This window comes from Geotrypetes seraphini, chromosome 2 (genome assembly GCF_902459505.1).
Source record: "Geotrypetes seraphini chromosome 2, aGeoSer1.1, whole genome shotgun sequence".
Taxonomy (NCBI): domain Eukaryota; kingdom Metazoa; phylum Chordata; class Amphibia; order Gymnophiona; family Dermophiidae; genus Geotrypetes; species Geotrypetes seraphini.
The window spans coordinates 255,913,232-255,928,844 of NC_047085.1; the positions used below are offsets into that span (position 1 = coordinate 255,913,232).

General features: G+C 47.5%; 1 protein-coding gene across 1 annotated transcript in view; it reads left to right on the plus strand.

Moving 5' to 3' along the window:
• The first annotated feature begins 311 nt into the window (after window positions 1–311).
• KDELR3 (KDEL endoplasmic reticulum protein retention receptor 3) overlaps window positions 312–15,613 on the plus strand; it is a 91,186-nt gene continuing 75,884 nt past the window's right edge. The window contains exon 1 of the mRNA XM_033929431.1: window positions 312–872. Within this exon, the coding sequence (XP_033785322.1) occupies window positions 782–872 (91 nt within the window). The 5' untranslated portion in view covers window positions 312–781. The remainder of the gene's footprint in view (window positions 873–15,613) is intronic.

A 15,613-nucleotide genomic window follows, 5' to 3' on the forward strand; every position in this document is an offset into this window, starting at 1 on the left:
TTGACAGAGCACCACTGACATTCTGGGCTCTTAGCACAGCTATGCCTTAATCTGATCCTGCTGAAATATCTTAAATTCACAACTTTGGGGACTATTTCCACAATGCAGGTAAAGCTGCAGTTAATTTCTGTCTTATCTGGGTCTGTAAAACAGAGCTGGGTCAGGGACATTTCATGACTAGTGCTGGCAGGCAGAGAGTGAATGATTTATGTCTCAGAGATTTAGCCTACACTGTAGTGCAAGGGGCGAGTCAGGAAACCTTTCCTCCACCCACTTTTTTTTTTCTTTTTCTTTACTTCATGCCTCCAGAAGCCACGTCACCATGCGATACAGCCTGAATCCTGAACTGGGACACAAACTGAGAAACAGCAGCGAAGAAAACTGGTGCAAACTTTTTAAGCTGAGATAAAGCAGAAATTCATTTCGAAGGAAGTTTTACATTGAGCTACAGCAGGGTGGGTGATTCCCACAGAACAGAAAGTGTATTCAGAAACTAGGAAAGGCATCTCACACTGGGACAGACTTCCAGGAGATAAAAGAAAAAAAAAAATTGGAAGAGCTATTAGCCCAGAACCTGGAGTTTATGTACTGGAACAGGGGAATAAACAGAGGGCTGCAGGATAAATTAAATCACAAAAGAAGAAATTTCCATCTGAAAAATCATAAGAGAGCAAGTTGAATAACTGAGTTCAGAAGAGGAAGAAAAAGTGGAGAGCTTTGTCTCCTGCCTCAGAGGAAACCTTTGGATACGTGTAACACAGAACCCCCCCAGGAGGCCACAATGAATGTGTTCCGGATTCTGGGCGACCTGTCCCACTTGCTAGCCATACTCATCTTACTAGCCAAAATGTGGAGGTCCAAGTCTTGTGCTGGTGAGTTACTTCTTCCTGAAGCACTAAAATATTTGTGGCACAGTAGAAGGGGGGCGACAGGTAGATTGTGCAAGCCGTAGGATCCTCTGATGTGGCGGATCCCAAGCAGAGTGTGTCATGCCATTCTTTCTAAAGCATATGGAACATCAGAAATGAGATGGGAGAGGAGGGAAGTGAAATGTAGTAAGCAGAAAAGATGGAGATATGAACCTTTTCTCTGACTCTTCTCTAAACTGTTCTCTTTTGTCCAGTCTAGACCAGCGTTTCTTAAGCTGCTCCTGAAATGCTTTCAGGATATCTGCACTGAATATGCAAGAGATAGATTAGCACTGCCTCCACTTTAAGCAGCTGTCATGTAATAATAATAATAATAATTTTATTCTTATATACCGCCATACCCAGCGAGTTCTAGGCGGTTTACATCAGTTAGATTAGGACCCGCGTTGACAAGCAGATTTACAACAAATTATCAGATATATAACAAATTTTAACCGAACTTGATAGAGGAGGAGGGGAGGTTGGGGAAGATCGGGAATAGAGAAGCCTGTCATGTAATCATTGTGGATATCCTGAAAACCAGAGTGTAGAGAGGGTATTCCAACACGAGCTTGAAAAACACATCTCGGAGACACCAAGTTATCCAGTTCCAGACTGGAGACTTTTTAGCCAGTCCTGGATTTGAACTCCCAAAGTCGTGTGAGATTTCTAGTGCCTTATCCTGCCCATTGTAATCAGTGCTGCACCAGGATGGGATGGTCAGAAATCCAGGACTGTCCCTAAATCTCTAGCTTGGAGCTGGGTAACTTGGCATCTCTGGGATCTAGACCAGTGTTTCTCAACTCCGGCCCTGGAGGACTCACTTGCCAGTCAGGTTTTCAGGATATCCACAATGAATATGCAAGAAAGAGATATGCATATAGTGGAGGCAGAGTATGCAAATCAAGTTTATGCCTGACTGGCAAGGGGGAGCTCCAGGACCAAGTTGAGAAACACTGCAGACTGTCCTTTCCATTCTCTCTCACACAGTCTCAATCTCCTTTACATCTTTTATCTTTCTTAAGAACATATGAAGATAATAATTGCCGCTGCTGGGTCAGACCAGTGGTCCATCGTGCCCAGCAGTCCACTCCCGCGGCGGCCCCTAGGTCAAAGACCAATGCCCTAACTGAGACCAGCCCTCCCTGCGTACATTCCAGTTCAGCAGGAACTTGTCTAACTTTGTCTTGAATCCCTGGAGGGTGTTTTTCCCTATTACAGCCTCCGGAAGAGCATTCCAGTTTTCCACCACTCTCTGGGTGAAGAACTTCCTTACGTTTGTACGGAATCTATCGCCTTTTAACTTTAGAGAGTGCCCTCTCATTTTCTCTACCTTGGAGAGGGTGAACAACCTGTCTTTATCTACTAAGTATCTTGAACGTTTCGATCATGTTCCCTCTCAGTCTCCTCTTTTCAAGGGAGAAGAGGCCCAGTTTCTCTAATCTCTTGCTGTACGGCAACTCCTCCAGCCCCTTAACCATTTCAGTCACTCTTCTCTGGACCCTTTCGAGTAGTACCGTGTCTTCTCATCACTCTTTCTTGCTCTCACTTACCCAATCTTTGACTTGTGTTGTTTCTCATATCATTTCTTTCTCCTGTTCCATTCTGTCCCCTCTGTCTTTCTCATCTAACTATTTATTTTTCTTAGTGTTTTATTTTACCTTCCTATCCCAAATTCCTCTGGTCTTCCTTCATGTTACCTAATTCCTCTGCTTTCCCTTTTTCCTCAGTCAGTCTCGCTGCTGCTTTCCAGTATCATCTTGGGGAGGGTCAGGAGGAGTAACGTGACGTGGCACAGGGAGAAACTTACCACAGTCAAGAAAAGTCAGAACTGAAGAGGTTTAAGTAGGACAACACCGAGTTTAAAGGGAAAATAAGTACAGAGATCAGGACTGGCATGAGGTTTAGACAAACTAGGCCTGGGGTGGAAGTTTCAAGGGCAGCAGCTAATTCAAATTAAGTCAATAGATTCTGACAGTCACAGAATTAAACGATGTCAGCATATACTTCTTTATCTACAAGAAGAGGGAGCAATTTCGAAATAGTCCTTTCACTGAGGGATATGGCTTTTGGAAATTGCTCTAATTATGTGTGTCTGTATGTCTCTGACTACACACAGACGACAGAAAAGAGAAAGGAAACCTGTGTATTTTACTTCCTAACATAAATGAATTACTGTTCACCCGTTTAAGTCAAATTTTCAGTAAGCATGCAGAAATGTATTGAAAACAAGGCAGCAACAATACAAGTTACCACACTATTTTGCTGTTCTCACATATCTTCTAAAATATAAAATTCGAAAACTGCAACAAAACAGCTATTCAGCATATACGGAGCAAAGTTTTATGTGACCTATTCAGGTTAGTAACAAACACAGAACTACTCCTGCAAAGTTAATGATAAGGTTAATGTCAGTCAGAGTTTGTTCAAAATGTTCTCCCCGAGCAGACACACCAGCTAAAGATGTGCATACCACTGTCTTATTGAAGCATCAATCATACATAGAAACATAGACACATGACAGCAGATAAAGGCCAAATGGCCTATCTAGTCTACCCATCCGCAGTAACCATTATCTCTTTCTCTCTTTGAGAGATCCCACATGCCTATCCCAGGCCCTCTTAAATTCAGACACAGTCTCTGTTTCTACCACCTCTTCCAGAAGACTGTTCCACGCATCTACCACCCTTTCTGTAAAAAAGTATTTCCTCAGATTACTCCGGAGCCTATCACCTCTTAACTTCATCCTATGCCCTCTCATTGCAGAGTTTCCTTTCAAATGAAAGAGACTCGACTCAGGGACATTTATATTACGACTCATATCTCTCTCTACTGCCTTTCCTCCAAAGTATACAGATTGAAATTTTTAAGTCTGTCCCCATACGCCTTATGTTAAAGACCACATACCATTTTAGTAGCCTTCCTTTGAACTGACTCCATCCTTTTTATATCTTTTTGAAGGTGCGGCCTCCAGAATCGTACACAATGTTCTAAATGAGGTCTCAGCAGAGTCTTATACAGAGGCATCAATACCTTCTTTTTCCTACTGGCCATACCTCTCAATATGCAATCTAGCATCCTTCTAGCTTTCACCGTCACCTTTTCAACCTGTTTGGCCACCTTAAGATCATCACATACAATCACACCCAAGTCCCACTCTTCCGTCGTGCACATAAGTTCTTCACCCCCTAAACTGTACCGTTCCCTCAGGTTTTTGCAGCCCAAATGCATGACCTTACATTTCTTAGCATTCAATTTTAGCTGCCAAATTTCAGGCCATTCTTCAAGCTTCGCCAGGTCTTTCTTCATGTTATTCACACCATCCAGTGTGTCTACTCTATTGCAGATTTTGGTATCATCCGCAAAGAGTTAAATCTTACCCGACAACCCTTCAGCAATATCATTTATAAAAATGTTAAAAAAACAGGCCCAAGAACAGAACCTTGAGGCACACCACTGGTAACATCCCATTCCTCAGAGCGATCTCCATTAATCACTACCCTCTGTCGCCTTGATCAAGTTCTTCCCACTCACGCCCTGATGTACAAAAAAGATTTCCTTGCAAGTAAGACTGGTTTTAACCAATCTTACATGCAAGGAAACTCTCCCGCCAATGCACAAAAAGATTCTCCATGGTTGCTACTGATCGTTGGTAGCAGCGTGTGAGAATCCTAATGCATTACGAAAAGCTTATTAGTATTCTAATGAGTACTCCGTGTAATGCACTGGAGGGAAATGCATTGTTTCCCATGCAAACTATGCTGGCAGGGTCTGAGATGTCATAGTCTTACTTTCTTGTCAATGCCTGAATGCTGATTGGCAGGCACTGACAGAAAAGTGGGGCTATGACAACAGACCCTGCCATTAAAGACCCTGATGCTCCATTGAAAAAAGGAGACACACCCCCCTCCATCCATCCCCCCCTCCCTCTTACTCTGACTGAGCATGTCACTGAATATTATGTGAAGCTTTACTGGCTAAAATTAGAAGATCGTAGATATTTCCAGTTTGCTTGTGATGGTATTTTTATGCTTAAATGGTTTGGTTCCTGCAAGTTTGGTAGGTACTATTCATGCCTTCTGTTCATCATGGCGATTTGTCTGTGCCTTCTATAAGGGACTTGAGATTGAACTCCTCAGGTGTGACTATTGTAGGGGACTCCAGGAATGGAATCTACATTCTACATTAGAAAGCAATATAGTCTCATTGGGTTTAAGAAGTTATTGAAGAGGCTTTTATTTTGTAATATGAAGTATGGGCATTAAGATAGCTGTATAGATGTAAGCGCTGGTCGCTTATTTCTGTGATTGTTTTATATTTTATGTACTTTTTTATTATGTATGTTTATACTTGTGAGCCTCTTTGGGAAATGATGGGTTATAAATAAAATAAAACAAACAAAAACTCTCTCCCACCAATACCCCACCCCCCCAATCCATGGCTCCCCACACAAAAAGGCCCTCCCCCTGGACCTTGATTATCCTCCATGAACCCAACACCCCCTACCCACCCAAAAGAAACTCTGGTGGGCTGGGGCAACAGCTTCCTAGCTTAGGGCACTCCCCTTGGGACCCCCCTACACCCCCCTCCATACCTTTCAGTAGAAAAACAGCAAGAGGGATACCCACTCCCTCCTGCTGGCAGGCCTGCCTTTTCCAAATGGCAGGCCTTCCCTTTCCTGGTACAGCTGCGCTGGCGTGCGCTGGCGCACAAAATATTAGGTCGCAGCGCACAAGTTTCTCGTCACAGCGCAGGACCGGCAAGATTGACTCATTTGAACTTCTGCAAGATCAGCATCGGAAGCGTGCGCTGGGCCGGAGAGATCTTGGGGAGCCTCCGACAGTGGCTTTCTCCCCTCTCTGCAGCTCTCCTTTACTTCCCAGCGCAGCGATTCACGAAGGCAGCCTCGGGGCTTTTGCTGAGTCGCGGCTGCCTCTGATGATGCAACTTCCTCTTTCCTCAGAGGCGGCGCGACACAACAAAGGACCCGAGGCTGCCTTCGTGAATCGCTGCGCTGGGAAGTAAGAAGAGCTGCTGGGAGGGGAGAAAACCACTATCAGTCTGGGAAGCTGCTGGGCAGGGGAAAAAAGGGACAGCTGCTACTGGAAAGGGAGAAGGAGAGATGCTTCTGGGAGGGGAGGAGGGAAAGGAATCTGGGAAGCTGCTGGGCCAGGAAAAAAAAGGGACAGCTGCTACTGGAGAGGGAGAAGGAGAAGGAGAGATGCATCTGGGAGGGGAGGAGGGAAAGGAATCTGGGAAGCTGCTGGGCCAGGAAAAAAAAGGACAGCTGCTACTGGAGAGGGAGAAGAAGGAGAGATGCTTCTGGGAGGGGAGGAGGGAAAGGAATCTGGGAAGCTGCTGGGCCAGGAAAAAAAGGGACAGCTGCTACTGGATAAGGAGAAGAAGGAGAGATGCTTCTGGGAGGGGAGGAGGGAAAGGAATCTGGGAAGCTGCTGGGCTAGGAAAAAAAAGGGACAGCTGCTACTGGAGAGGGAGACGGAGAGATGCTGCTGGGAGGGGAGGAAGGGAAGAGAGTTACTGCTGGACAGGAGGCTGGGAGAAAGAAAGAAAGGGGGCAGGCAGGGAAACAGAAGGAAAGAAGAGAAACAGAAAAAAAGAAAGAAAGGTCAGGGAGAGAGGAAGAAAAAGTTGGGGGAGGGAATGAGGTGTGGAGGAGAGAAAGCATACAGGCTGATAGAAGGGAAGAAAGATTGGATGCACAGTCAGAAGAAGAAAGTGCAACCAGAAATCACCAGACAAGGTAGGAAAAATGATTTTATTTTAAATTTAGCAAAGTGGAGGCAGTATTACCACAGTTTTCAAAGGAATTTGCCCAAATAACTTAATAGTTAACTGGGTAAATTCCCAGAGATGAAAACTTCCCTTCACTTACTATGCACAGTTCTGAATTTATATCTGCTGTCTATATTTTACAATATGGTCCCCTTTTACTAAACCGCAATAGTGGTTTTTAGCGCAGGGAGCCTATGAGCGTCAAGAGCAGTGCTTGGCCTTCAGCGCAGCTCCCTGCGCTAAAAACTGCTATTGTGGTTTAATAAAAAGGATGGAGGGTATATTTGTCTATTTTTGTATGCTATAAAAACCAAATACAGAGAGAGACTGAGAGCTGTTGACGAAGAGCTACGTGTGTGTCTTTCTTCCATTCCAGCCAGAATATCAGCTTTGTGTTCAGCCAAACAGGCCCAGGTTTCGCACTGAATAAAGTATTTTATAATTTTTATAATTTTTATTTCATAATAAAGTAATTATAAAATACTTTCTTTGTGTTTATTTGATTCCTATTCAAGAGAATTACTTTATATATAGTCAATATAGGCAGAGAGTTAAATTTTTTAACATTTTCTAATGGTGGTGTGCCTCGTGATTTTTTTCATGAAACAAGTGTGCCTTTGCCCAAAAAAGGTTGAAAAACACTGGTCTAGAAATTGAAAGCATCAAACGTATTGTCTTCTGGACTGTTTTTAATTTACAGTTTACACATATGGATGTAACAGACATAACTACATTTGTTGTAAAACATTTATTAAGATATCATTTCATCCCTACAATTTCTGTGTTCTTAAAAATATTATTTAACGTTATTTAATTTAGCGTGTAGGCCTAAAATTCCTTTGAATACCTCGTCCTCATGTATCAGCAACTTTGACAACATATTTATTTGGCTCATAACTTGCTGGCGCCCGATATTTTTAGCTCACAGTGAAAAAAGTTTGCTCACAACACCCGCCCGCTTAGAGGGAACACTGCCTTGGATGCATTGCCTGGAGCCTAAGGTCTTGATTGGCTCAGGGGCCTTTGGTTTCTGTACTATCCAAAGGCCTGAATCCAGATTGAGAGTAATGTAAAAGATCGAATTGCTCTAAATATTCCAATAGTTGAGTTTGAACTATACCCTTCATTAATTTAACAAAAAGAGGGATGGATGATGTTGGTCATTAATTTTTTTATTTTTTTATTTTAATTATGCTATTGGTTGTTAATTAATGACCGTATCAATAAGCCCTTTATCTGACATTATATATTTATGTTTCTATAGAAAGAGTGGTAGATGCATGGAATAGGCTCCCAGTAGAGGTGGTGGAGATAATTCAAGAATACGTGAAACAAGCATGTGAAATCTCTTGGGTAAAGGAGGAGATAGTGGATGTTGTGGATGGGCAGACTGGATGGGTCATTTGATCTTAATCTGCCATCATATTTCTATGTTTCTATGTTTACGATCTTTTAAAATTGGTGTTATAATAATGTAGACCTGTTCAACTGGATAGGCACCAACTAATAACAAATTGCATCCATTAAAAAACTTCACAATGAAACTGGAAAGAATTAGTTTTAAATAACATAGGTGAACAATTATACAAATAACAATAGGACGGGACATTTTGTTTACAACTTCTTAAACAGAAACCAGTCACAATTTTTAAATGTATTCCAGTTTAAATCCATATAACAAGAGTTATTTAATGGTTGGATTAAATTTTCAGTAACCTGGGATATGCTCCCACTAAGAGAGCCCTTAAACCCTCTACTTTAGAATGGAAATAATGGATGGTCACGTGATGCAGCCTGTCTAAGCAGACGCGCAGACGGAGAGCTCCTGCCCCACGGACGTTAAACCAGCGATAAAATCGGCTTTTCTGCACCCTTTCTGGAGCTGCGAGCACGCAGGACGAGGACTTATCATCCGCTTGATAAATAGCACCGCAGAGCGTTTACAACGGCACAGGGTATGCCCGTAAAATCTGCAAAAAGCACTCGGGACAAACCCTCTCTTACCCCCTCCAAAATGGCGACGGAGCCGGCCACTTTCACCATCCCCGCTGGTGACTGGATTACCGATATTACACGATCGGTTACGACGGCGCTGGCGGACAGACTTAATAAGATTCAGTTGGCTGTGGATGAGATGAACGAGAAGTTTGATTCCCACAGCCGACGCTTGACGGATGTCGAGCAGAGGGTGTCCGATCAGGAGGACACGTGCACGAGCCTGACTACCCAGGTGGAAGAACTTAAGAAAACGTCCCGGGAGTTACTGGCCGCCCTGGAGGAGCAGGAGAATAGGAGCCGCCGAAACAACTTGCGGCTGGTTGGACTCCCGGAGACAGTGGGTGAGCAAGACCTGTACACTGTCTTTAACACGTGGCTCCCTGAAACTTTGCACCTAACCGGTGGCGCGGAGGCCTTTGCCTGCGAACGAGCGCATCGTATCGGCACCAGGCCCATGGAGGGGGGAAGGGCGAGGACAGCTATAGCCCGTTATACCAACTGGAGGGAAAAGGAACTCCTTCTCCGGGCCTATCGAAAGGTGGGGGCCTTGGACTACAAAGGCTCGAGAGTACTTCTGTTTAACGACTACTCTGTGCGGGTGGCGGCCCAACGCAAGATCATGGCGCCATCCTGCACGGACCTTCACAATAGAGGTATCAAGTTCGCCCTGGTGTATCCAGCGAAGCTCAGGGTCTGGCATGAAGGTAAGACCCTTACTTTCAACAGTGGCGATGAAGCTAAGGCATTCCTGGCGACTCTACCCGCCTGACGATCACTACGCCCACGATGTTCCTGACTGAGACCCTTACATCATCTTATTCCTGCTTTACACCGTACTGTGATGGGATCCCGCTGAGTTTGACTTCTCGAGCTGTCGTTTGCCTGGCACAACACTCGAGTGCCACGTGTGGATGCGAGATCCCTGCTACCATGGAGGTGGGGCTCTACATTCCAGTTTCGAGATGGCCTCAGAGACAGCTTCGGCGACGTGGCACGGGTGACCTAAGTATAGCTGCGCTGGGCCTTGGAATGGAGGGGATTACACGGATTCCTGCTTGTGTTTCGGCTACATTCCATCCTGTGGGGCCTTACTGGTAATCCTCTACGTTGGTTCCCCTGGACAGCTCGGAGCTCTTTTTGATAGAACGCAGACATTATGGAGAGTCTACTCTGGACTTGTTGGTACCAACATGTTTGTCTTATGCTTATGTTTATATTCCATTCCTGGACTGTATGATTATTTGGAATGCAGAAGGGGAGTTTTCTGTGGGTGGGGGGGAGGTCTCCGGACAGGCTGGGGGATACACATGGGTTCGTATGCTGGTGGGGAGGGATCAGCATGGGGGGATAGGGTGGGGTGTGGAGGGGGGGTGGGGGGATGTGGGGGGGGGTGTGAGTGGGGATGCATGTCTGAGTCAGGGTTGCATGAGAGGGGGGGATGTATGGGGGTCTGGTGTGCTGGGGTTTGGGGCACCTGGATATCGAGGACGGCGAGGCTCTGCTGGGAGGCTTCGTCTGTGCCTATTTGTTCCTTCTGCGCAGGCTCAACCCGTGTTTGGCTGGTGGAGAATGGCTGAACTCTCATATTCTTGGGGGGATGTCTTCCTCTGGGTTTCTGCGCAGCGTAATGCTATACTCATATTGATATGGCTGATCTAAGGGTTATTACCTTTAATGTCGATGGCATCAGGTCCCCAGTAAAGCGATCTCGTATACTTACCAGCTTGCGAACTTTGAAAGCGGATGTGGCATTCCTGCAGGAAACCCATCTCACACAGATTGAACACTCTAAATTGCGGAAAAACTGGGTCGGGGATGTCTACTCCTCTACTTCAGGGGGCCGTAGGCGGGGGGTGGCAATTTTGATCCACAAGCGGTTGCCATTTGTCCTCCATAAATTAATGACTGATCGGGAGGGGAGATATGTTATTGCACTGGGGGAGCTATGGGGACTAAAACTGTTGCTCTGTAACTTATATGCCCCAAATACTTACTGTCATAAATTTTTCTCCACACTCCTCTCTCAGGTATCAGCCTACCCGGATTACCAGGTGATCCTGGGGGGGGATATGAACATCACTGCAGACCCAGGGGTGGATTGCAAACCCCCTAGGAGTAGCCTGAGGGATCATGATAACAAGGGGATGGGCTTCCTGACACAGCACTTAGGCCTGGTGGACGCCTGGCGGGCACTACACCCGTTTGACTCGGATTTTACTTTTTATTCCCATGACCACAGAGCGTACGCCCGACTGGATTACATTCTGCTTGACCAACGACTGTTCTCCCGGGCCACTAGGTCAGACATTGTAGAATCTACGGTCTCGGACCACGCCACCGTGGACCTTACCCTGACTCTCGCAGCAGGCAGCAAGGCTTCCTCTTGGAAAATGGCGTTGCATCTGTACCATGACCAGGAATTCAGGACATTTTTGAGGGCACGATGGGCAGACTACCAGGCCACTAACGACACTCCCGACATTGGACCGGTATCTTACTGGTATGCCTCCAAGGCAGTTCTGAGGGGACATGTGATAGCTTATACCGCTGTTAAACGTAGGGCCAGGGGAGCAGAGCTCTTGTCGCTCACGCGGCGCTTGCATTAATTCCGCAGGGCCCATATTTCCTCTTTCTCGGACTCTGAGAGGCAGGAATACAAGACAATCCGAGAACGCATTGAGATTTTACTTCATCAACGAGTGGAGCAGACCCTTGCGTTCCAACGGTATAACATGTATAGGTGGGGGGGTAAGACGGGGAAACTCCTGGCAAACCTAGTGAGACCGTACAAGAAACGCCAAATCATCACTTCCATCCGCGACACTAGGGAAACTCGGCATGACGGGGAGAGCCAAATAGCGGAACAGTTTGTCAGGTACTATGAAACCCTATATGGTAAACGCCCACTGGACGAGAATGCCCTCGGGGATTTCTTCAGGGGCCTCTCGTTGCCGCGCCTGGAGGAGGACCAGGCTGCTTCTTTGAGCCAGCCTATTTCTGAGGCAGAACTCCGTGCCACCATTCGGTCTCTTAAACTGGCGAAGGCACCCGGGCCGGATGGGTTTGGTCCTGAATACTATCGCATTCTTGAGGATCTAGTGGCGCAGCCCCTGAGCGCCATGTATAATGAGGTGGCGCGGACGGGAGGTTCCTTTCCGGATAATATGGCCCACATAGTTCTGCTTCCTAAACCGGGTAAAGACCCGGATTTGGTGGGGTCGTTCCGTCCAATTTCCCTTCTAGATCAGGATATTAAACTCCTAGCCGCGACTTTGGCGAGGCGCCTGAACAGTTTTCTCCCCGACCTTATTCACCCCGACCAGGTGGGGTTCGTACCAGGCCGATACGCCTCCATGAACCTGATGAAGGTACTAGGGGCAATTCACGACAGGGTAGGACGTGGTGGCCAGGAGGCGGTGGCAGGACTGGACATGGAGAAAGCATTCGATAGCATCTCCTGGGATTATCTCTTCTGGGTCCTGCGTAGGGGAGGTTTTCAGGGTGAGTTTTTGGCCTGGGCGACGGCTTTATACCACAACCCCAGGGCGCGCTTACTGATAAATGGGGGTCTAACTGCGGATTTTGGTTTGCAGAGAGGTACGAGGCAGGGCTGCCCTCTTTCCCCACTCCTCTTTCTTCTGGCCATTGAGCCACTCGCAGCTAAAATCCGGCAGGATGAGACTATTAAGGGCATTGTGGTGCGGGGACAGGAATGTAAAATCAGTTTGTTTGCTGACGACATCTTACTTTATATGGATCAGGTCCCCTTGCATCTGCCCAGAGCGTTGGCGGTGATCCGAGCCTTTGGTGAGTTATCGGGTTTACAGGTTAATTGTAGCAAGTCGGAACTCTTGTTGCTGACAGGTGGCCAGGCGGAGCCGTGGCATGCGGTGTTGCCTATAGCACCTACGACCAAGCCAATGCGATATCTTGGAATATTCCTCAGCACTGACCTGCCTACACTTTACAATGCAAATATTCGTCGCCCGCTCGAGGCAATTGGAAAGCTGTGTCAGACATGGCAGGACCTGCCGTTGGGACTCTTGGGACGGGTGGCTCTAGTGAAAATGGTTTTGGTACCGAAACTCTTGTATCCCCTACAGACTATGCCGCTATGGCTTACCAGGCGGGACGAACTTGTTTTTAAATCCACTATCTCCCGTTTCATTTGGAGGTCCCGGGCTCCTCGGATCGCGATGGCCAAACTTACACTGGATAAATCTTTGGGGGGACTAAATGTCCCGGACATCCGGCTTTATAATGTAGCGTCCCTTCTCCGCTGGATCCATGAGGGGTACACGGGGTGCTTTCGCTATTCCCCCCGGGGGTGGCTGGCGAGCTGGAGTTCTCCTTTCCACTTTATGAATACATTACACCGACAGGACGATCCCGGGAGACGATATTTAGTTTGTTTTTGTTTTTTACGCCCGTTTCGGATGGCGTGGCGCTGGTGGCGGCGTAGACAGCAACTGCCCCCGGACACGTCTCCCTTTATCCATTTGGGGGGCAACTCCAGGTTCCAGCCGGGCTGGGGTAGATCTGTATTTCAGCAGTGGGCAGATCGGGGCTGTCTGATGATGGAGGATATACTTGAACTGTCCCCTGCCGGGTTCCCCTCCTTTCAGCAAATACGGGACGCGTGGGGCCTCCCCTCACGTTATCTGTTTTCTTATTTTCAAGTCCGCCACTACTGGGACGCTGAACGTAGCGGAGGTGCTGGGGTTTGGGACAAGGGCCCTTTGGACATCCTTTTTTCGGCCACGCCGCCCGTGACCAACTCCCTTGCGCACTGGTATCGAATCCTTAAATCGTCTCTTTCTTTGTCGGTACTTTCTCCTGTGCGAGCTTCCTGGGCTAGGGATTTGGGACAGGATATTTCTGAACCCCAATTTATGGCCTGCTTTACTACTTTATACTCATACACTAAATCCGCAGATTTTCAAGAACTACAGTACAAGATCCTCCATCATGCCTATTTCACGGCCCAGAGGGGGGCGCGCATGGGATTGTGGGCTAGTGGTTTCTGTGTTAAGTGCAAGAATCGAGCAGGCACATATCTCCATTCCTTTCTGGAGTGCCCCCGCCTGGGTGTTTGGAGGGAAGCTCTCTCCCTACTGGATAGAGCTGTACAGCGCACTGTTGAGTGGGACTATGGGTTTCTTCTCCTGGGTCTGCAGACCTCTCTCCAGGATCAAGGTTTCACCACACCTCAATGCAGATTTTTTTATAATGTTATTCTCGTAGTGAAGAAGCTGATCTTAACTTATTGGACAGCCGAGGAGCCCCCCCGATACCTCATTGGAGGAGTAGACTTCGAGAAATGGCTCGGTTTGAAATTCGATCTTATGCTAGATCTATGAGCGTGCCTGGGCAGCACTACGTTGGCCTCTGGGAACGGCTGCGGGACCTGTTGCCATCACAAGAACAGGACGGGGACCTGGAGATCGCTTAGCCTAGCTTGGTTCTCTTCTACGCTACATAGGCCAGGCCCTTGATGTGCTCCACAAATACACTATCTTTGCTATCTTCGGTGCCCTGGGGGAGTATGGGGGTGGGGTGGGGGGGGGAAGGGAGCTGCCTGGGGATATGAGTGGTAGGTCTGTATGGTGTGGATGTTGTTGTGTGCGAATGGTATTTTGAGACTCGCGTGGTTTTGAGGGTTATTCATAGGGCATATATAAAATGGTGGGAGATCACTGTCCCTGACGGGCGGCACACTCCTCTTTGTTGTCCATAATCGCTTCTGCCCCCGCTACCATCAATGTCTCTTTTGCTTATATGTATACTGTACGTGTGGGGGGGGACACTCTGGGGAGGCTTTGTTTCTGTTACTGCATTGTACCTGTATTGGACCACTTGTGATTTCCAGATGTTTGTTGTTATGCCCTGTTGGGCGGTGTATTTTCCCTGTCAATAAAAAGACGATTTAAAAAAAAAAAAAAAAGAATGGAAATAATGAGCTAACTCACTCGATGTAGAATGACAAGCAGAAGAAGATTGCTTTAAACTACAACATTCATTAAATTATGTACCATGATGAACAACTTTTTGGTATCAACTGCCAAAGTTTCCACCAGTGCGGAATAATAAGCTTTTTTAAAACACATCTAAAAAGTGGCCTAAATGGCTACTTGGATGATCAAAAAGCCTGATCGTCCAAGTACCCATAATCAAAGCTGGTTTTAGACGTATCTAAAACCAGCTTAGGGCTTTCCCCTGCCTCTAAACGCACAGAGAGAAAAGAGGCGTTTTTAGAGGAGGGGAAAGGGTGGGCGGTGGGTGGGAGGTGGGCCGACCTAGACCTAGGCATGCAGCAGGTATAACCAAAACTTTAGGCAGGTTGCCTAGTCGGCACTTATAGGTTAGACTTAGACCAAGTCAAAAGAGGTATAAGTGCCAAAAAAGGGCCGCTGAGCTAATCGTGGCTTCTGCGATCAGCTCAGCGGCCCCAACAACCTGCCTACCCCCTACAGCAATGATCGCAGCAGGAGAGATGGCTCATCTCCCCTGCCGCAATCCACCCTTCCCCCTGACAACAATCAGGGCAGGAGGGAGCCCAAGCCCTCCTGGCCCTGCAATTTCCAACCCCCCTCCCCCCCCCACGATCCAGCCAGGAAGGAGCCCAAGCCCTCCTGGCCTGGCGACACCCCCTAACCCCCACCCCCCACTATAATACAGGCAGGAGGGATCCCAGGCCCTACTGCCCTAGATGCAACCCCCCCATGACTGGCCCCCCCGAACCCCCGATCGCTCCCCCGCCGACCCACAACCCCCCACCGACCACACGACACCCCCCCCCCGACCCCCAATCCCACCCCCCCATACCTTGAAATCATTGGCCAGATGGACGGGTGCCAAGCCCGCCCGTCCGGCAGGCTAGCCAGCTCAGGAATGGGGCCGGATTGGCCCAGGCG